At 50.0% G+C, this 22663-nt stretch overlaps 1 protein-coding gene across 2 annotated transcripts; it reads right to left on the bottom strand.

The window, feature by feature from the left end:
• Positions 1–5804: 5804 nt before the first annotated feature.
• Positions 5805–22397, bottom strand: GATA2 (GATA binding protein 2). 2 transcript variants are annotated; one of them, XM_083869611.1, is made up of 6 exons: positions 22308–22397; positions 14931–15415; positions 13653–14252; positions 10828–10973; positions 7462–7587; positions 5805–6617 (listed from the first exon to the last, which is right to left on the bottom strand). In XM_083869611.1, the coding sequence occupies exons 2-6, from the start codon at positions 15151–15153 to the stop codon at positions 6318–6320; spliced, it is 1395 nt and encodes a 464-aa protein (XP_083725737.1). In that variant the 5' UTR covers positions 15154–15415; positions 22308–22397; the 3' UTR covers positions 5805–6317. The 2 variants fall into 2 exon arrangements, with proteins under 2 accessions (XP_083725737.1, XP_083725736.1); XM_083869610.1 differs by lacking the exon at positions 22308–22397 and adding an exon at positions 15939–16294.
• Between the last annotated feature and the right edge of the window lie 266 nt (positions 22398–22663).

Raw genomic sequence — 22663 nt, 5'->3', positions numbered from 1 at the left:
TCTGTTCCTTTTTGTTCATCTAGTTCTCTTCAATCTATGATTAACTCTCAATATGGGGTGGTTTTACTTCCAAATTTTCCAAGGATCCACAAAAAAGAAAATAAAAATAAAATAAAATAATAGTTTGGCTGAATTAAAGCAGTAGATGGTAAAATAATCTGTATTTTACAATAATCCAGTAGGGATTGCCTTGAGATCACCCTAGCAGTATAACCTGCTACCAGAATGCCAATGTGAACAAGTGGGAGTGAACTAAAGAACGAGAGATAAAAAGTCACAACCAAATAGACAACAAAATGTCCCAGGTAAAGAAATCTGCCGTGTCCTCTCTGCCTGACAGAGAGCAGGCAGGAGCTGAATCAAGAGCCAGAGGAAACTGAAAGTGTTGGGGAAAACTTTGGTGAAGACTGAAGTGTTTAGAAGAAACAGGGGTCCGTGTTCACACTCTGGCATTGATAGGCCCAACTCCAAATGATTTACACAGGCTCTTGACCCTCCTGAGCCAGAGTCAACCTTCCTCCAAATAACTGCCCAGAGTGCAGAACCACAGAGAGGGGCACATGCAGGATGCAGGCAAGCGGCTGTTTTCTGCCTGGTGCTGCTCTATAGGCTGGGTTAACATTACATTATACTCCCCTGGTGCAGGTTTTTATAGATCAAACAGTAGCCATTCCCTCCCTCAGTGGTATGTCAAAGCTCTTCTCTACAGGAAGGGTTAGTTCACTATTGTCTTTTTACCTGTTGGATTTCTCTGCTATATCTCTCACCCTTCAACTGCATTTTGTTCAGATGCACTTTCAGTGCTCAGAAATGCAACTTAGTTCTCATTGCAAATGCAGGGCAGTTCTGCAGTGTCTCCCATAAGTTTCTTCTGATGGGGGTCCTGGACCTCCCAGCAGCACCTTGGTGCAGTCTGAGCCCTGGATTTAGGACAAGCTCAGGATCTGACACATCAGACTGAACCACCAGGGTTGACTGCAAAGCTGGCACCAGAGAATTGCACCCAAAGCTGTTTAAGCAAATGGTGTCTCTGAATTGGCACCAGCCAGCTACCCTAATGCTGAGGTTTGATCTGTTACACCCAGAGCAGCCTGGTTTACACTCATATCACCATGCTTAAAGAACAGTCACTTAATCTCACTTAGAAATGTTTATTGCAAGGACCAGATGGCCCAGGGAATTGGGCTAAACAAAACATTTTACTTCTAGGTCATGCATTCTAATCCAGTCCAGGTTGGTGATAAATGAACATACTCACCTGATAGCCACTTTCGACTTCATTTTTGGTTGTTTTTCAGGCTAATTTCTAAGGGGAGATGCCTTGCCACAAAATCTCCCTCTCTGCCCTGCCACAGTTGGTACTGATTTGACTGTCTCGGTGGAGAAGCCAAGGATCAAATGCTCCATGGCGCCAGACTGTTTTCTTTTGTAGCTTTCAGGTAAGGGGAAGTTGTCCTGTGTCTGGCTGTGTCAGGCCTGCTCTGCGGATGGGCAGGAGCTCAGTTTATAAATATGCCACCCCAACCCCCCCACCAATGTGAAATTAATTTTTTTAAAAATGGAAAAATGCTTAATTGCAGTTGACATTATAGGCACTCCCTGCTATGACCTTTACATGCAATCACAGACAAAAGCATCAAAATTAATGCCTGCTTCCCACTTGTCCTTCTATAAGCAATAAACGTTTGGCAAGTCAGTAAATAACAAAATTCTCATGTGGCCATCTACAGGTCACCAGGATACTTAAGAAGTTTGCGTTAATTATACCATGTTTGCCATCAAAGAGGGGATATTAACCCTTTCAAGCTGTTGCAGGAAAGCAGTGGAGTAATTTGATAGTAAGTAAATAAAATCTTGTCACTAAAAGTGCAACCTTTGCAAAATAATGATTACAAAAAGGATGTTTGAAGCAAAAACCTCGGTAGACATCATGGAAAATACAGTACCTTTTCAGCTTCTCTTTTATTTATTTTGTATTTTGACATCAAACACTCCGTGTAACCTAATCTTCTTGGCTTTTGATGTGGCCGTGGAGACATGACAATTAAGCACTGCTTAAAACAATAATCCCAACAACAGGAACCAAAGGCAAGTAATGTCAGGGTTCCCCCTCACAAAAATCCTGTCCCCCAGTGTTGGTGGTAGTGAAAGGAGTATAAATCCCTATTTGTTGCCTTGATATCTGGTCTGTGTGCTTACACTTTACATTGAACTTTACGCACTTGCTCCATTTCCATTCTCTGCAGTTTGTTTTTCTTCTGCTATGTGAAATGTCTGGAGACAAACACAATGCACACATTGCAGAGAGATGGTTTGATCTTTCACAGATTAGTGCCACCTGACAAACATGGGATTATTTATTATCTGTGTTGCAGGAACTACTGAAGCCCCTGCTCAGAGAAGCACGCTCCTCCGGGCGCTGGGGGATGCACCACCCCTCCTGACAGCCTGATGGATTATGGCCCCAGTTCTGTCAGCAGATCCAACCAAACCGGCAAACTGACAGCAGAGGCAGCCCCCAGGTAAGCCACCATCACAACCTGAATGGGATGTGTACTGTGCAACCAAAGGAAACAGCTTGATCATTCCATATTTTAAAGAGACGTTAATTCTTTTTCTGCTGTTCAAAGATGGAGAGAGAGAGGCTGAGTTTAGTTACAATCCTGTTTTAAACCTGCCTGAAAAAGAACATGTTTCTTTTTAAATGAAGCTTGCACAGTATGCTATAAACTGCCTCTTTTTATTTTTTTTTTTTAATGGGTGTTTGCACTGACCCTTGCTGAACAAGTTAGAGAGATGATTAACTCATCTGAAATGATGCAGGAAGGCCTTGTCCCAGTCGTGTGTTCCTCCTTCAGCTCATGGAGAGCTGTTGCAACTCCGTGGTATTCAAAAGCAGGGCTTGCAACCAGGGCTGGGCAGGAGGCTGCAGGGGGAAAGAGGACTGCTAGAAAGGGCTGGCATTTATTTACACACACACACGCACACACGCAGAGAAAAGGAACCCAGGTTATTTTTTTCCTTAATGAGTAGAGTTATCCCCAAGCTGTTTCCACAGGGGGTCAAAGGAGGAAACCCAAAATTCATTTATTTTTTGTGAAAATATTGTTGCAGCAGCAGCAGCAGCAGCAATGCCCACCTCTACACATGGCAGGGTGACTTTGCCAGACTTTGCTTCACTTTGTAAGGCCCCAAGGAGTTCCTTGTGTGGGTCAAACTTGACTGAGTTTGAAACTCGACTGTGTGATGAAAGCAGCTGCAAAGTTTTGGTCATGGAAGATCTGTTTGGTAAGCACTTTTCTCCATCCTCACGTGCCCAGTCCATGTGCACACCTCCCTGCATCAAGGGCTGCAGCCTCTTTCCCAGGGCAGCATTTAGCAGCTCCAGGCTGGCCATCCCCCCTTGCTCCATTCACGCCACGGACAATGACAAATGGCAAGAAACAGGTTTCCAGGTGGAGAGTGTTCCTTTGGAGAACTTTCCCTGGTCTAATACAGGTCCTGCCTTGAAATCCATTAAGCAGCTGGCCACTTTTGTACGTTTGCAGTGCTTTTAAAATGTGTTCTTAATGTAAAAGTATTTCTCCAAACATTTTAATAAAAGAATCAACACAAAAAATTTCAAGAAAAACCACAGTTCTTCATCTACAATGTGGCTACTGCGTCAAAATTTAAACTAGCTTAGAAACTTTGGCACACTTAAATGCATGACCTTGTCACCCCAAAACAACACCGGAGAAGGAGCATTTGTACCTGTGCTTCTAATATTAAATCATTCTTTAACTACATTTTTTTTGTCCTACCCTGTTAGCTTTTTGAAACATCAATCAACTGTTCTGTGTAAAGTATAAGCTAATAATTCTACTGGCAGCAATGGTGATAATTTTTCTTCTCTCCCTACTAGAAGCAGCTTTTATAACATGAAGCAAGGCACAGGTAGTTTCACAAAAAAGGTATTTATTATTCTTAGCAATATTCACCTTGAAGGAATATGAGGAAAGCATACACTTTTTACAGACAATATATAAACATGTTGTACATAATTAACAATAATTTAGTTCACTAATCCAAAAATAAGCAAAATAAAAATTAAAATAAAACCAGAAAATACTGAAGAATTTTTTTATGCTGATACAAGTACAAAATAATTTAAATCTCAACTGCCGTTGTCTATGCTGCAGTGACTGACAACATATTGCACTTTGTCAACTGTATCAGTAATCCCTGTCTTTCACCCACATCCCTTCCCCTCTGCCCAAATCCTACAGAAATTTGAGTTGGGTACAAATAATATACAACTGTACCATTGTAAGAGGTAAAAAGTAAAAAGGACCTTAATATTTTACCTCAGTAGAGTAAAAATTCTTATGATTTCTCCCAATCAATTTAGTTTCCCATTTATTTCCACTTCTTTACAAAGTGCATCTATATGCCTATGCAGACCAAAAAAAGGAGGAAAGCAGGATTTTCATGGCTGCTTGCTTCTTAATTATAAAATACTAGAATTACAGGTTTTAAAAAAATTTACATACATCCATTTTTTGTTTTGTTCTGGTTTTTTTTCTTTAAAGCAGGACTTTTGCAGTAAAAATACAATTTGGCTTGATTAAAAAAACCACAACAACAACAACAAGAAAAAAAAAAAAGACCAACCAAAAACAAAAAACCCAACAACAAAATGGTTAAAATTTTAAAAAATAAAATAAAAAGCTTGTCACAGAGTTAAGCTTACGTGGTTTACATTATCAAACCCCTCTGTTCATTGGGGCATTTTAATCAGAAGTATACCTAAATATGTACACTGCATGTTATACTGGAGCTTGTGTTTACGAGAGGCATCAGATCATAACAATCAATAGAATACACTTCACATTGGCAATAGCTTTGTTTTCAGTCATTTACGTACAATATTGTTTAATAATGGGAGATTTTTTTTTTCTGTTCTTTTCTTTTTATCATATAAAATCTGCTATGGAAAACAGACGTTCCCCTTAGAATGATGCTTTCCCTCAGCTGTCTGTGTCTGGGATTTGACGGATGTGTGATGCTCAAACTGATTGTCCCTTTTCCCCTCTGCAGTGATCTCAGCCTCATTTCTGCCCTTCCTCCCTGTGAAGTCCACCGGGGGCCTGGATGCCTGAGACAGCATTTGCTGGCTGCATGTGGATGTGGTGGCCACACTGCCCAAAGTTTACCCAAGCAGCTAATCTGCATTTTTAAGCAACAGCTGCCAACACAACAGAACAAAATGCTTCAACCTCTAAAGTCTGAGAGCAGGATGGGTTTTGTGCCCCGTTATATTTTTGGCTGTGCTAGAACTTATACAGGCATTTACCAAAATTGTGTTGCAGCCATCACTGCTCGCTAGTGCAGGATTGCCTTCCCCAGAGTTTTTTCCCAACAGTTTGTCTGACCTAGGAACAATAGGGTAGCTGGAAGAGGGGCTCTCTTTTTTAAAATAAATCTTTCATGTTAGGGAGAAGAATGAAGATTGTGTCAAAATAATCACCATCTTGGGCATATTAAAATCCCATATTACAGCTACATTTTTGCTTTGTTCCTCGCCCTCGCAATCTTTTCCCCCTTCTTAGTAACTTTGGTATGGAAGATAGATGGAGCTAATCCAAGAGGGCTGTTGAGTACATTTCCCCTGTCCTTGTTTTGAAGGCAGCTTTTGTTACAGGGTAGCCATTGCAAATGACAGCACAAAAACATACAATCAGAGAGGTTGAGGCTTTTTGTGGAAAACAAAATAAATATGATTTGCGTCTGATTTTAAAAATTACAGTTTAATAAAGATGCCCTTTCCTTTTTCTTTTTTTTTTTTTTCTTTTTTTCTTTTTTTTTTCTCTCTATCCCAAATAAAGTCCGCAATAGAAATCCAGCATGTCTGGCTTCCAGTGAGCCAATTCCATCCTGGGAGGCTGCTTATATCTCTTTACAATATTCACAGTAACAACAAAGAGAGAAAGGAAAGCCAGTTCCAAGCCTCCTCCTTCAGCTTCTGCCATCTTTTGCTTCCTGCTGGACCATTAAGTATCAAACGGGTGAGCTCTGTTTTTTTATACCTGAGGGGGCAAAGTGCATTACAGGCACCACTACACATTTCTGCAGAAGACCCATCATTTGCAAGGTTTTAGTCCAGCATTAAGAGTTAAAATGGGAGCAAGGGTCTCCTTTTGCCATCCCTACATTCTCCTCTTGACAAAACATTCCATCCCTACATTCTCCTCTTGACAAAACATTGTCTTACTTGGTCCCATCTTAGGCAAAGTCCCATGTTCTTAATATCTGGATGGGTCTCTTGGTCATCAGGTTTATCCCATGGCTGTTACCATGCTGGATGGGTGTGGGTGTCCAAATGAGATGCTGGAAGATGGGTGGATGGGGGTAGGTGTTGGTAGGATGTGTCCAGAGTGGCTGAAAGGGGGCAAATGCCCCATGGGTGCCATGTGACTGGCAAGGGCAGCAGCACTGAAGGGAGACGACTTCTCCTGCATGCACTTGGACAGTTCCTCAAAACACTCAGAGCCTTTCTTGCTTTTCTTTGATTTGTTGGACATTTTCCTGTTCCTGGTCTGAATTCCTTCCTTTTTCATGGTCAGAGGCCTGTTCACCTGCAAGAAATGAGAAAATCAGGCTCATGCAGACAAAATGACCTTATTGTGCAAAAATGAAAATATTTGAACAGCCCCCATGTGTTTTTCCTGGATGGAGACCTTTTTCTGGCCAAAAAAAAAAAAGTTTCTCTCTGCAGAAGTTGTTTATATTGATTTGTTTAATAAAACCACAGACACAAAAACTCTAGACATGAAAAATAAATTGAACTGAATTTGGCAGCTGATGACTCTCTTTCCTGTAGGCTTACCCTCAGTCCTCATTAATTTCCTAACAGAAGATCAAACTAGGAGGCACACGCTGACCCAAATTCAGTCCTGAGCAATCTTGTATCAGTAACCTGTTACGTACAGTGTAAATAACGTTCCAATGTTTTAAGTGTTCCTGATTAGGATTAATTTTTTTTAAAAAAAATAAAATAATACAACAAAGCCTTGGATACATATATTTTTTCCAAGTCAAAATGAAACAAATATTTTTTTCCAAGTCAAAATGAAGATAGCCCATAAGGATTAATTTTTGCACAGAGCCCATTCCAAATGGCCTCTGTTTCTGGAGGGAAACGGCACACAAAACCCACTCAGTGAAAACCAAGTGTGGCAGCTCTATTTTGCCTGATTTGCCCAAGCGTTAGAAGCCAAGCTAATACATTGTAATGTCACTGAACTTAGCATCACTATGCTGACAAAGAACGGCTGTCACTTCCCAGGGGAACCTTAGAGATGGGGGAAGGAATAAAACAACCAAACCCCTGAAACTAATAAAAGCCTAGTGTACACCATGCAGTTAAGACATCAATCCACACTAAGCAAGCAGCGACAAATGAGATGAGTAAATACTCACATTGTGCAATTTATAGTAGAGTCCGCAGGCATTACAAACCGGGTCCCCGTTTGCATTACGTCGCCATAAGGTTGTGGTGGTTGTCTGACAGTTGGCACAACAAGTCCCTGCTCTCCTGGCCGCTGACTAACCAAAAGAAAAAGAAAATTAAAATTTATCACCAGGTGGAGGGGCATCATGAGAAAGGTCAAATCGGACTCAATATTTGGTTCGCGGAGAACTTGTTATTAAGATTTTACAAAGCATCAGGGCTGGAAGAAAGTTGTTGTCAGTTTCGAGTTTTATGGAGGTTATCTTTTGTTTAAATTTAAATATTCTCCTATGCAAACTTTCAAGCCCCATAGCACTCTGTAGGCAAGGGAAGTAAGGAGAGAAACAATGAATCTCAGATTCCACAAACAAAAATTTTAGAGGTAGAAAAATAATCTTGACTTTTTCAAAATTTCCCTTTGCGGGATTCTAGAATACATCGCGAGAATGCACTTGCCTTTTTCCTTTCTTTAATGACCAATTTAGTGCCAGTGCTGGGTCTGGATTTGAAAACAGAGAATCTTTAAGAATGTCATTTTTACCCGTACTCTGGCCCTTGTAAGGTGGATACAAAAGAACCACATTACTTAGCTGGGTGCAGTATTTATCACAGCCATCACTGAAAATTCAGTTTACATTTACAAGTGAAAGGGAGAAAACAAAACCGGCTCCAACTTTCTTTACATATTTTGCAAACCAAATTTCTTGCCTTGCAGCAATGATTCCGCTGACCACCCCCCCCACCCCTCAGTCTGCCGCCTCTGTCCCTACTCTGTTCCAAGCCCCTAAACAACTGTCTTAAAATGAAACAAAACTACCAAAAATGCACCACCCATTCCTAAAACTATTGTTCTGCTGAAACCAAGGTGAGGGGAATGAAAAATGCCCAAACATTCACCCACCTCCCAAAACAAGAACAGGAAAAGTATAACAGCAGCCGCCTGTGATTCCTGGGCCCTTGTCTAGCAGACCCCACGATAAAGTGTCCTTTGTGCATGGACAGTGGTGTATAAAGTGTTATGGACAGACTAACTGCACCTCATATTTTGGGAAATTATTTTGTAATAGAAACCTTCAGCCCTGCCTCTAGAAGTGGTCAAAATACCAAGTCTATTTTGTGCTACTGAATTAATGCTGAGGACTCGGTATTTTCTTAAATTGGAGTTTGCTTCCTAAAGTGTATCAATCGTGGTGGTTCCCCGGGGGCCTTGCTTCCTGGAAATTTCTGCAATTAGCCGTGGAGAGCCATGGGGTGAAGCAGCAGCAAAGCTCACAGTAATGCACAGGGCATCTCCACGAGCACAGAGCCAGTCCCAGGGCAGTGGGATTCCCAGAGAACTCGGTGTGCCTCCCTGCCTGCCAGCCCCAGTGGGGAGTGGGATTCCCAGAGAACTCGGTGTGCCTCCCTGCCTGCCAGTCCCAGGGCAGTGGGATTCCCAGAGAGCTCGGTGTGCCTCCCTGCCTGCCAGTCCCAGGGCAGTGGGATTCCCAGAGAGCTCGGTGTGCCTCCCTGCCTGCCAGTCCCAGGGCAGTGGGATTCCCAGAAAACTCGGTGTGCCTCCCTGCCTGCCAGCCCCAGTGGGGAGTGGGCGCCGCTGGAAGCACAGCTCGGCCCCCTCACCAAAGAGGAGCACAGGGTTCTGTTCTCACTTGCTCCTGATTTATGCCGTGGCCCTCTGTAACTTTCCCAAAGCTGATGGACGGTTCAGCAGCTTCAGACAAGAATCAGGCCCTCGGAGACTTTTATATTTCTGTGCCTTACTTGCCTGTGAGAACAGGCCAAAGGCACAAGGAGGGAGGGGGTACCCCCTACTGCAAATGCACTCGTGCGACCCAAACACAATTAATGCCAGACGTCCAAATGCTGATGTTATTAATACGATCACTTTGCTATTGCATGGCAGATTAACAAATTCCCAAAGATATCCACCTCTTCTGCCTCACAAACAAGTAAACTACAGTGGGAAAAGGGGCAATAAACAAAGCTGTAAATCAATTAAATCAAAACAAAACATTTAAACAGTTAAACACGGAAAGAAAACCTCTCTAGTGCCCCCCAAACCCTGCACAGTGAGCTAAGTATAACAATGTCCCAACACACTGGAAGGTGGAGACCTGTGTTTGCATATTTGAGATAGCTTACTGATACTTAACTATGCTACTTAACTCTATGGCCTGTCCCATTCAGTCTGGAAAGCACTTGAGCTTGAGAGGCTGATAATGTTACACTGTTGTCCTAACATTTTTCTATACGGTCAGTATAGAAAGCAAGTCATTAGAAGCTTGCATAGCTGAAATTCTGACTCTGGACAGAAATCTTCTATATCCCATCCCAGTGCTAGAACAGAAATGCCAGTTTTCTGCTTTCTAAACCTCATCGATATTTGCCCACGAATAGCTAGGATACTTAGGCACCATAAATCATAAAGCTCCAAAAAAATATTTATTATTCTTAGCATTTTACGCATTATTTGCAGAGTAGAGTGTATTAGAAATTTCAAAACAGCAAGCATGACTGGCAAGGCTTGCCTATAGAAACTCTCTAAAGCTTTTAGAGTCAGGAAACAGACACACAAAGTTTCATTATCTTTAACGTACAGATATCCGGATAGGAAACTACTACCAGGAGCTTAGAAAGGGCTCTTTTTTTTTTCTTTTTTTTTTCTTTTTTTTTTTTTTTTTTTTTTTTTAATCAGTCAAATGAAAATACGAAGTATAGGCGACTCCATGGAAAAATAATAGGATTTTTTTTAACAGTATGGGACTGTCTGGGGATGGAACCAATATTAATATTGCCAGAGAATATAAGAGTGAAAATTACTTCATGGCTTTTATATAAATAATTTTTAAGCAGGGAGCAGTAGCTTTGATTCATCTGATTTGTTTTGCTTTTCTAGAACTGGAACTTTTTTTTTAGTACATGGTGGAAGACATTTATGCCCATAACTCTTTCGCTCCCAGTGTGTGCCCAAACCATCCCAAGAGGCCAAGTAACTGAGGAATTAAATTAAAAGCTGTCATCTGAGGACAAATGGGGAGAAGGACACACGATATCTCACACGCATTGTGAGCCGATAGGGAGGCTCGGTACAGACTGGGACAGAGGTGGGCTCGGTGGTCCTGTCGGGGAGGGGTGGAGGGGGAGATGTGCCCTGAGGCACAGCAGTGACCTCACCGGGGTTAGGGGAGGCAGAGGGGGCACAGGACTGTCCCCCGGGTACAGCACATCTCGGCTCCACGCAGGGGCTGAGCAGAGATGAGGCACCATTGACTCGTGCCTGTGTGTGGTCCCGCGGCTTCATTTATCCCCAAACCCAGGAGAAATAAGACACCTACCAGCCTTCGCTTGGGTTTAATGAGGGGTCGGTTTTGACCGTTCATTTTGTGGTAGAGCCCGCAGGCGTTACACAGGTAGTGCCCGGTGCCGTCTCTTCTCCACAGAGGGGTGGCGGTGGCTCCACAGTTCACACACTCTCTGCCTTCTAAAAGGAAACACAAAACAGATTTCTTTTTTTAAAAAACAAATTCACAAAATCTTTTTGCATTGTCCTTTAGGCATTTTTCAGAAGTCAAAACAGAGTGTTAATTCTGTTAATTAAGCACAACCAGACAGCAGTGACATCTACAGCACAGGCAGCAAGGACCTCGGTGTTTCAAGCGCTCCCAGGCTCCAGCGAGTATTTTATGTCGTGCTCAGGACTAGGCAGCGCTCTCTGCAAGGTGAGAAAGAGTGACACTCTTATTGTGTCAGATGGAAGTTATCGTTTCAGCAAGGAGAACTCCCTCAGTCTTCACTGGGCACCACTCCCCTCCCGTATCTGTTGCACTCTGGTGGTGAAATCCTGTGTTTCCCTGCCACAAAAACACCCGTGCATGTGCGCACAAACACACACACTTGCAAACACACAACACGTTAAAAAGAGAGTGCGAGGAAGAGGTTTTCTAGAAATAAATCTAAGCAAAATGACCTCCAATTCTGCACTTTCTTTTTTGTTGCAAATGTTACAGGATGAGAAAGTAGAGCTGAGCAGGCTGGGAATGGATACAGAATACCAGAGTCTCAGTTATGATTTTTATTCTAAAAGCATAAAAACGCTGTTAATGCTGTTCTTTGAGAAAGTTCAGTTTCACTGGACATTACTGTAAAAAACAGGCTTCAGTGCTTTTCTGTTTCTGTGTTTTTTCAGCAATAATCCAGTTTGAATTTGGTAGGGAACAGTTTACCTTCATTATTAGCTTTAGTACAATGTGGTAAACATGGCATTGTAGAATGGCTGCAATAAATAAAACACAACGTGTAACTCCTTGATATCTGTTTCTGCATCAGAAAGCTTCCTGCTAAAAGTTCATTTGCCTTGGATGGTTTCAGGGCAGGTCTGCGTAATATAAAAATCTCACTTAATGCCGTTTATGCAAATCCTACAGCATTTAACTAGAAAGGAAATTCTTTTTGCTAATAACTGGAGCAGATCATGTTGAGTTCAGCGGGGCTTGTGTCTGCTTTAATCTAGGGAGTGGGTAGCTTTTAAACAACACAGTCTAGAGTGAGAAATGAGGGGAGCTCTGCGGCACTACATTTGTAGCTTTTGTCCCTCCTAAGGGCAGGAAGCTGCAGGAGTCGTCTTGTCGTTGAGTCTCTAGTTTTCCTACAAAAACACTGAGTGGTCACGAACTTTCCCCAGTTCCTTGCACTGGGAGCTCCCTTACGGGGCAGGGTGGGGGGAAAGAAGCATCTGTAAAACAAAAGAAAAAGGGTCCTTGCTTTCCCCATCTAAAAACCATCGGCAGCTATGGGACAAAAAAAAAAAAAAAAATTAAAAAGCTAATCAGTATTCCTCTGTCTTTAGAGATCTGGATCTTGAACTAGTTTCCAAACTCAGGAGGTTTGGGCTACCCATTGCCTTTAGTTTCTCTTCCACGCACTACCTAAAAAATACATGCACATAGTAGCAACTGCCTGGAAATAGTGGCAGAGAAAGAATGTATTTTTTCTCTCCGAGAAATCATTTGAAACAGTACTGATGAGCTTGTAAAATAGTTGGTATTTTTGTTGCATAACTCATAAGAGATCACATTTCTAAATTATTGTCCACTTAAATAATACCATGTAGTGTATTCATAAGCAAATGTGTTCAATGGAATACATATGCAAATGTCTATATGGCCATTTATTTTCAAAAGGCTGTCTAAATTCAGCCCAAATATATTGCAGTTAATTTCCTTCCATTGGTGAGAATGTTAAACCAAGAAGATCAGTAGAATTACATAAATTGTCATAATTTGTGTCTAGCTGTAAAACTACTGTGATGTCAAAGTGGGGTTAAAACTTTGTTCATCACCTGATTTACAGATTTAGGACTGCATTGTTAGAAGAAATGCAAGAAAGGGTTGTGAACATGGGAAAGGTCTGCAGGCAGTCGTTTGGAAGCAGAGATATATCTGATTCAGGGTTTAAAAAAAAAAAAAAAAAAAAAAAAGGTGAAGTATTTTCTAGCTAAAGTTAGCCTGGAGTAAGTGAGCAGTGACTGGACACCTTAGTCTTTTGCACTGGTATGTAAACTATATTTGAACTTTTGCTCTTGTAAAATGCGAAGGGGAAAAAGGCCCTTTGCGATCTGAAGGGAACAGGCCAGGAAAGTTTCACTTTCATCTTGCACTGGGGCCTTGGGTGATGTTAATGGAAAGACGTGGAAATTACGGAGGGAGAAATCCCTATGGCTGGAATATCCCCATGTGTCATCCATGGGTGTTTGCCTGACTTGAGGGAGCAGGGTCGAGCCTGAGCCCCTCGGGAGCCTAAAGCCTGCTTTTCTCCGACTAAAAGGGTTCGGGTTTCTTTCTCCATATAAATCCCTCTTTGTACAGCGCGGTCTGCTGGCTCAGGCTGCCCTGGTCCCGCGGCCCCTCCGAGTGCCCTGTGGCCAGTGCCGGAGCGCATCGGAGCCCAGTCCCAGCTCCATCTCTGCTTTTAAAAACCCAGAAAAGCAGAACCAAGCGGTCACCTGTCGCTTTATCCCGAAGAGGGCCAACACAACCCCCAGCCCCGCAGCAGCGCCCACCCTCACCCCCACAGCCAGCGCAGCCACCACCTGCACGGAGCCCCGGCGGGGCGGCTTTTCCAGCCGGGACGCGACGGGAAGGCCACAGGGTGCGACACTTACCCGAACAGGACCTGGCCTTGCTCCGCGGTTTGGGGGTGAAGCTGGACGCGGGGCCCCCCAGAAAGCTGCCCGGGTGGAAGAGGCTGCTGCTGTAGTCGTGGGCTGCCGGCACGTAGGAGGGGTAGGTGGGGATGGGGTGATGGGTGGAGGGCTGGGCCCCCATGCTGCTGAGGCTGCTCCTGAGCGGGCTGGCACTCTCCATCTTCATCCCCTCCGACAGCGACACTTGGTACTTGATGCTGTCTTTGTCCTCCTGCCGAGCCCCGGCGGAGGAAGAAGGGGAGGCGGCGCTGGTGGAGTTGGGGTCTGGGGACACTTCCTTCGGAGGGGTCGGGGGGAAGCCGAAGAGGTGGGAGCCGGAGTGCGAGGCCGGGGTGAGCGAGGACGCGGAGCCGGTGCTGGACGTGCTGCTGCCCGGGTACACCGAGATGGCCCCGGGCGCTCCGGCCGCCGAGGGGTGCAGGGGTGTCTTGGTGAAGGGGCTGACGGTCCAGGGGTTGTGGTGATGGGCAGACAGTGCCGCCTTGCTGCTGTCCAGCCAAGGGATCCCGGGGCTGTGGATAAGATGAGGCCGGCACATTTGACTCCCGGTCAGGCGGGCTGTAGGAACACAAGAGCGTTTGGGGTCAGCCCGGAGCGGCCCGGGCAGGACTCGGCTCCCCGTGGCTGGGCAGCTCCTCGGTCTGCGGGAGGAGAGGCGGCCACGGGACAGGCTGCACAACCCGGGGAAGAGCAGCCAGGCTGGTGCTGCAGCCCCTTCGCCCTGTCCCATCTGAGGGAGATATCAGCCAGCCCGGCCAGAAGGAGCAAGGGGAGCAGGAGGGGGACTCAGGCAATCCTTTTCCTCCCACCCCATTCACGGGGTGGAGGAATGCAGCAACCCCCTTTTTGCTCTATCTTTCTGAGCCGCCGTAACGCTCTCTCTCCGGCTCCTAAAAACAACCCTAAATAAAATCCATCGCCGGTTTGAATCGGTTTGTATTTTGCATCCGGGAAGTAGCCGTGTCTGAGAAGTTTTAGCCCGTGCGCACACTGTTTCCCCTTCCTCTCCCACCTCCCCCCTTTCTTTCCCTCCCCTCCGCTAGTCCTCGGTTATCCCTAGGGTTAAAATCCACCCGTGCCTGACTGTCTATCCCGCTTTCGATCTCCCTTTCCCCGGCTCCGACACCCCGAGCGGCCCGAGCGAAACTTCTCCCCCCGTGCAGGCCACGGGCGGCTCGTACGGAGGGCCCGGAGCTGTGCCGGGACGGCGGGGAAGGGCCCGGGGTGCTCATTTACCGTGTGCCTGGCTGTAGGAGACCCTGGCCCGGGCGGAATTGGCGTAGTAAGGGTTGCCCTGGGAGTCCAAGTGGTTGAAGAAGACGTCGACTTCATCCGGAGGTAGGAGCTGCGCGGGTTCCATGTAGTTGTGCGGCAGGCCGGGGTGGTGGCTGTCGGGGTGCTGCCCGTTGAGCACGGCGTGGTGAGCCATCCAGCGGGGCTGATCCGTGGCCACCTCCATGGCCTTGGGCCTCCCCTCTCACCCACCCCCAGGCCAGGAGCGAGCGGCGCTCGGTGGGGGCGGGGAGCGCCTCTCGGGGGGTCGCTTTTGACGTTGCCCGGTGGGTTTTAAGAGATTTGGGAGGATTTTTTTTTTTAGGTAGAAAACCGGCGGGTGACTGGAGCGCGTCCTCTGAGGCTTGGGAGAGGAGCCCTGGAGTCAGCGTGTCCCTCTCTCAGCAGGCGGGAGGGGAGGCAGGTCCCGGGAGGCGCCAGGGGAGCACCTGTAGGGAGAGACGGGAGGGTTGAGCATCCTGCAGCCCGGGGTGCGCCGCTCGCTGGGCCGGCTCCCGGCCGGCTCCTTTTCCGAGAAGTACATGGATGGGGAGGGGGAAGCAGAGCCCCTCCTCCCTTCCAAAAATATTCTGTCCCCAAAACCCCTTGCCTTGCTCTCTCCCTGCTCATTGCCCCATAAAATAAACAAAGATCCATTTCAAACTCTGAACTAAAAACAAAAAGGAAAAAAGGAAGGGAAAAAAAAAGGGAATAAACCGAAAAAGCTTCATCGTCGTCCTCCCCGCTAGAAACGTCAATAGGAGTTTTTCCAGCTGGCTTCAAAAGCGGGGTGAAAAAGGAAGAACGGCAGAACTAGCACAGCGTAGTTCTAGTAAGAACTCCGAGTGACACAAAAGGAAAAGGAGGGGGAGAAATAGGGAGGAGGTAGAGAAGAAGAGCGGAGAAGGGTGTCTAGAGAAAGCAGGGCACCCCGGCAGTGGCGCGGCGACCCTCTCCGCGCCCCACACTTACCCGGCGCGGGAGGCTGGTGGCGGTGAATGCCGGCGGGGAGGATGCGAGCGCAGGAAAGAGGGGGAGAACGGAGGGGGAGTAAAAAAAAAAAAAAAAAAAAAAAAAGGCGAAGGAGAGGAGGGAGCAAAGGCAGAGCGAGCGCGGGAGGAGCAGAGGAGGTTGGATGGAGGGTGTTACTCAGATGGCAAAGGCGCTGCTCTGGCCGGCTCGGTCCCATCCCCGCGCATCCTATATGAGCGCTGGCGCCAGCTGGCCGCGGCGCCGCAGACGGGCCGGGGCGCGCAGGGCCGGCGGCCGGGCCAGCCAATCCCGCCGCCCCACACCGCCCCCAACCGCACCCGCGGCCCCAAACCGAGCCGGCTCGGGGCGGGGGGGAGCGCGCAGACCCCCTCCTCCGCCCCCCTGCCCTGCCAGCGGCATCTCGCCAGGCAGCGCCGTGGGGGCTTTCCCCGCCCGGGCGCTGCACGCCCCTGCGGGGCGGGGACGGCAAAATCCAGGGGTCCCGCCGGGGAGTGCGGGGATGCGGGCTGGGGAGAGGGGGCAGAGCGAAGATGGAGCGCGGGGAGAGGTCGGCGATGGGGCCGCCGGGCCGTGACTTCCAGCGCCGCCGCCGGGATGCCCGCGGCTAGAAATCGGCACCGGAGGGATAAATGCCATAAAATCCCTTAAATCGGGCACAGTAGCGCGCAGCCGGGAGCGAGACGACCCTCAGCCTCATCACATTAGTTTGAAATAAATGTCTGGATGGGGTAAAATTATTAAAAACAAATAATTGCGAGGCTCCGCGCTGAGCCCTGAGGCGGACGGGACGAGCGGGCCCGGGCAGCGCGCTGGGCCGGCCGCAGGGCAGGGGGGACCCGGCCCCTCCCCGGACAGCGGGGCTCGGCCCGGACCGGCCTGGGGCTGCTGTGAGCCCGGGCCCGGGAGCCGAGCCCCGTCGGGCCGAGGCACAAGGACGCTGGGACGAGGTACAGTCTTCCCGGTGGGGCTGCGACATCACTAACGCTATTTTTTATTTTCCAATCTCACTTTATTTTTTTTAATAATTAATAATAAAAACCAAACATCACAGTTTTAATATCTGTAATTACTCGCGTGCTTTGGCGCGGGGAGCGGAGGCGCATCCCGAATCAACAAGCGTTTTCTGCGGAGTTTGTGATGCAGCTCAGCGGCAGCAGCCGGGGTGACGCTGCGGCTTCGCCACCCGCCAAGGTGCGGATAAACCGCTCCGCCTTTGGGGCGCAAAATAATAATAATAATAATGGGAAAGGCACAAAGAACTCCCCGGAGCGCGGCCGGGCGCTTCCGCAGGTCCCGTTTCCCAGGCGCTCCTCTCCCGTTCCTCAGCCGCCGCTTTCGGGGAAAAAGGGAAACGTGGATTGCAATCCTCCAACCCTTCTAGCCGGGCACGGGGCAAGGACGCTGTCCCTGCCCGGGGATGGGCCGGGGGCAGCCCCTCCGCTCTCCGGGCAGCGGCTGCGGCTCCGGCCCGACGGCGCGGCCGGGGCGGGGGCGCGGGAGGGTCGGGGCGGTGCGGACTCGCTCCAGGCCCCCCCGAGGGGCTGCGGGCGGGGGCAGCGGGGCGGCCCGAGGATGCCGCTGCTGCAGCTGCCCCCGGGGCCGCCCCCGCGGCGGGCAGCGCTGGCTTTGGGAGCCGGAGCCGGAGCTGAGGCGGCCTCCCCCGGCCCCACCGCCCCAGTCACTACGACGCCGGGGCTCTGACGTCACCCGTCACTGCCAAATTTGCCAGGAAATGAACTTTTACAAAATAATAACAATAACGACAATAATTATGACAGTAATAATAAAAAAAAACTACTTCTCCTCGCTGCGGAGCGCGTCTGGTCGGAGCGACACGGGGCTCCCTCTGTTCCTATTCCCCATCACCGCTCGTTGTCCCCCTACGACCTTCCCCAGGGGACCCTCAGCGCAGCCCCTTTCCCGGGGGGACCCACAGCGCTGCCCGGCGGGGCGGGGGAGCGAGGGCCAGAGCGGGGGAGCTGAAGGCTGGGACGGGGAGAGGCAATTACGCTTCCCCCCTTCCCCCTCCGCACAGTCTCCTCTGACACCTCCTCCACCCTGAGCGCGGGTGTCCCGCTCTCCCGGCCCCCTGACCCCGGCGCTGCGCGGTGGCGCCGGGCCCGCGGCGCCCCTGGGCCCCTCCTGCCGCCGCGGGGGGGGGGGGGGGGCGAGCGGCGGGGCCGGGCAGCGGCAGCGGCTCCTCCGGCGGGGCCGGCGCGGAAGGGGCGGCGGAGCGGCTGCTCCCGGGACGGGCTGCTTGGCCCCGGCAGGCCGGGCACGGGCGCTGGGCCGGCTCGGTGCAACAGGGGCCGGGATTTGGGAGGGCAAACGCCCCCCGCGCTGCGGAGCGTGCCCGGGAGCCTTAGTCCGCTGGTGGCCGGGACGAAAGGGAAAACAAAGCAAAAGCTTAAAAAAAAATTTAAAAAATTAAAAAGGGAAAGTTAAAAAGCGAGAGAAAACCAAGCGAAGCTTTCAAAAAAAAAAAAAATCCGGCTTGCCCCTCCGAAGCGATTTTCTTTCTACATGCACCAAAATCACCCAAACATCACCCGTAAATGGATTTTTTTTTTTAATGTTTTGAAAGAAAGGTGATAGTAAAATAAGCTGGGGCCGTTGAAGGGAGATCCCCTCGGCGCCGGAGCCCCGGCCGGGGAGCGGCCAGAGGGATGGCCCGGGCCTCCCGCTCCTCTCCTCCCCACCACCGAGACCAGCTCCTCGCCACACGCTTATTAATTCATCTGGATATTTTAATTACTGCCCTCCTGCCATCAGCACGGGGACGCGATTTTGGGGTATTTTTTTTTTTTTTTTTGGGGGGGGTGGGAGGGAGGAGGGAAGTGGGGTGGGCTGTTTGTTTTAGGCAGGTGATAAAATCGCAGTTAACGAGCTGATAATTCGTTCTTGTTTGTTTTAAAAGACAAATTGTAAAGATTAATCAGGCGGCTTGATTTATGGCGAGGCAGACCCCGGCACTGTCCGGCCGGGGCTCCCTGAAGCCCCCGGCTCGGGTTACCCGGGGCCTGGCGGGTGAAGGAAAACAAAAGGGGCGAGCGGCTCCGGCCTCGGGCCCGGCTGGGAACTCCCCCCCACCCGCCGGGTGTCCCCTCCTGCGGCCGGCGCCTCTCCTCGCACCCACCTCTCGCCGTGTGCAACCCCTCCCTTTTAAAACCCTTTGTAAAATAAATGACCCCTCCAGCAGGGATGAAAGATTTCTGCCGAGAGACCGGCTGAGCTGGGAGACTTCCTAGCCGGCCGGCTCGCGGTATGTTTGGGGTTTTTTTTGTCCTGTTATATATATTTTAATTCCCGGCGTGTCCCGTCCCTGCAGCCTCGTCCTGGCGAGCGGGGCGCCGGCTCTGCTCTCGGCCGCTCAACGCCCCGGCGGCACGGCGGAGGGTTTTAATTGAATTAATTCACCCACCGGGAGCAGCAGCGGAGCGCGCTGGTTGCTGGAGGCGAGCGGCTTAGCTCCGCTCCGCAGCCCGCCGCTCACACGGCTGCTTAAGCAGCTCTTCCCTCGATTTTCTGCCAAAGCTTCCCGGGAGAGGCTCCGGCCGGGCCCCACTCCTTCCCCCTTTTACCTTCTTTCCCCCTTCCTCCCCCGGGCGTTACGGGGTCTGCTTTATTGATTTTATTATTATTATTATTTATTTATTGCTGTTGCAATTTATTTTTTTTCTCTTTTAATAAGGGAGCTTTCCCAGATCTGGAAGCACAACTGGTTATTTTGATTTGATTGACAAGTGATGTCATATCGTTAAGGGAGGAGGGAGACGACAACATGTTTTAGCAACAGTTACCAGTGCCATGTGACAGAGTTGACACCAATTCTCGGGCAGAAGAGAAGGCAGAAAACAAATAACCCGACGCCGCGCACGGACCATTTATTTACATGTCTGGAGAGGGGATTCTTCCTCTTTTTTTTTCCCCCCCTTCATCCTGGGTGTTTGGATCTGGGAAAAATTGTAGCTGAGGAGAAGCCGCAGAGCGCAGGGCAGGTTCCTCCAGACGCCTTTCCCGGGGTGTCCCCCCAGGGCCACGCTGTGCCCGGGTTATGGGAGCGCTGGGGACCGAGCCCGCCCGTGCCCCGCCGCCCCCCGAGGGGCGACCCGCAGACGCGAGCGGGGAGCGCAGGGAAACTCCGTGAAAAGAAAGAAGAGGGAGAGAAGCGCTCAGCGCTCAGCGCTCAGCACCGCGCGGGGCCGGGGGCGATGAGCGAGCCCCGGGCGGGCTGGGGAGGGGAGGGGAGGGGAGGGGAGGGCGGGGGGGGCTGCTGGGGGCGTTCCGCAGCTTGGGGACCTGCCGGCTGTGCCACCCCCCCGCAGGTAGGAGGCCCGGACAGCCAGTCCCTGCCAGCAGCCCCTCAACCCGTCCCGGAGAGATTTCTTTCCTTGGATTTTTTTGGAAGAGAGAAAATTCTTGCTTTCTGCCTTAAAAAAAAAAAAAATTAAAAATCCTCGGTGTTTTCGGCGCTCTGGTCTCGTCTCCGTTTCGCTTTTCTTCTCCCCCGGCTTCCCCGCGCCGTGTTACTGGCACGTAATAATGGCTCTGATAGGGTTACGGAGTGACAGTTCCCTCGTAACTACAAGACCCTGACTTAAACTGCATTAAGAAAAAAATTTAAAAAAAAAAAATGGAGGGTGGGGGAAGCGCGCGAGAGATAGGACTAGGGGAATAAATCACTGAAAATTTAAAATTTTTTTGCCTGGTTTTGTAAAAACACTATCCCCCATCCGGCAGAGGATTTGTGCGGGGAATGTCCCCACGGTGGGAACCCTCGGTCCCAGCCTGGCTCCCGACACGCCTTCCCTGCGCTTTGTCCGCGATTTGCCCGCTGGGCGCAGCCCCCCGGCTCGCCGGGCTGCAGAATGAGGGGAGGAAAAGACCCCAACCTGCCCACAAAGCCGCTTTTGGTGCAAGTTCGCGCAGAGAAATCTGTGCGTGGGGAAGGGGGAGGTCACACACGCGCGTCTTTGTCCAGAAAAAAAAGGTATAATTTTCTTTTTCAGGCACTCCAGGAAAGATTTCGTTTGCAGGATCTCTCTTTAATTTTATGGGGCGGAGGGGGTCTGGTTTGGTTTGTTTGTTTGTTTGTTTGCTTGTTTGTTTGGGGCAAGGGGGTTGGGTGGGGTGGGTTTTTTTGTTTGGTTGTTTTTTGTTGGGTTTTTTGGGGTTTTTTGGGTTTTTTTTTTTCTCAAGGTTATTTCGGGAGCAGCTGTTTTAGGAGGGAGGAACGAGGCCGGCCCCGCAGGTTTGATCTGTTTCTCCTCAGGCAGAAGTTTTCTGGAGAGGGACCGACCCGACCCGGAGAACGGGACTCGCCCCCCGCCCGACAGGAGCGGTGCCCTGCGAGCAGCGGGGCTCAGCCAAACCACAGCTCACACTTCCGAGGAAAAAATATTTGTGTTTAATAAAGATGCTCCGTGCGCCGGGGAACAACAATCCCCGCCACCGAACTCGCATCCCCTCAGTGAAATCGCTTTTCTTATTGAAATCGCATCAAATCCAGGCAGGCTCCGCTCCTGGACGCTTCCCTTTTATGATATTTTTTTTTTTTTTTCTTGCCTTCCAGCCTGAGCACCCCAAAGCAAAAGCAGGATAAAGAGGGGAACTTTGCACATACAAAAACAGAAGGAAAAAAAAAAAAAAAAAAAAAGGCGAAGGGGTGAAAGAGTCGGCGGAGAGGAGCGGCCGTGCCCCGATGTGCCTGGGTAATTCTAAATCATGCAAAGCCCCGTAAAGCTGCCGCACGGGACTGGGCCGGGAGGACTCCCCGGCAGGCAGGTGCAGAGACAGCGGGGCCGGGCCCTGCCGCCTTTCGGGCCACAACAAACCCTCGCAAGTTTTGTTTTTTGTTGTTTTTTTTTTTTTAATGCCCAAATCTGCCAACAAAGGGAGAGAGGAGATAGGATGTAGCTGCGGGGAGGGGACACGGGGTCTCTGCACGCCCTGGCTCCGAGAAATCTCTGCCTGGCCGCCCTGGGTGAAATGCAACTTTCCAAGACGGAGATTTAAATAATCACCCCAGTGACAATGGGAAAGAGAAAAAAAAATGAAAACAAGCAAGCTCGGCTCCGAGCAGGGCCCGGCTCCCCGCGGGTGCGGTGCGGGGCGGGCAGGGCGGGGGAGCCGCGGTGCCCCCGGGACCTGCCCCGGGCTCAGCCCTCAGCCTGCCCGCCTGGAGGGACAGCCCGGGGGGTCCGGCCCGACCGGGAACATTTTTTCGTTCTTTACGAACCCTGCCAGATCCGCCCCTGGGGAAAAGCGCCCCGAGCCGAGCGCTCCCGCAGCGGGACCCGCACTCGCTGCCGGCAGGGCCGCCCCGAGCCGCGCAGAGCCGTCCCTTACCTCGCCTCTCGCCTCTCCTCGTTTCTTCTCTCAGTTCCCCGCACGCGGCATAGGAAGCGCCAGCGGTGCTCCCGGCGGGGCCGTTCCGCGGGTCTGGAGGGCTCGGAGCTCCCGGGGTGGGAGAGGCGGCCCCGGCTGTGCCGGGCTCTGCAGGGAGCCGAGGGGCCGCCGCCGCGCGCTGCTCAACACTGGCAGCAGTTTCGAGCTGAGACCTTTTTTTTTTCCTCCCTTCCCTCCTTCCCCTCTTCCCTTCCTCCCTCCTCCCTCCCTCTCCTTTTCCTCTCTCCCTTCTTTCCCTCCCCTTCTCTCTCTCACTCTCCCGCATTCACGGGCGGCACAGCGAGAGCTACTCTGTA

The sequence above is a fragment of the Zosterops lateralis genome (assembly GCF_965231275.1).
Source record: "Zosterops lateralis genome assembly, chromosome: 11".
Taxonomy (NCBI): Eukaryota; Metazoa; Chordata; class Aves; order Passeriformes; family Zosteropidae; genus Zosterops; species Zosterops lateralis.
The sequence above is the reverse complement of the archived record's forward strand: the minus strand, read 5'-3'. Positions and strand labels throughout refer to the sequence as shown.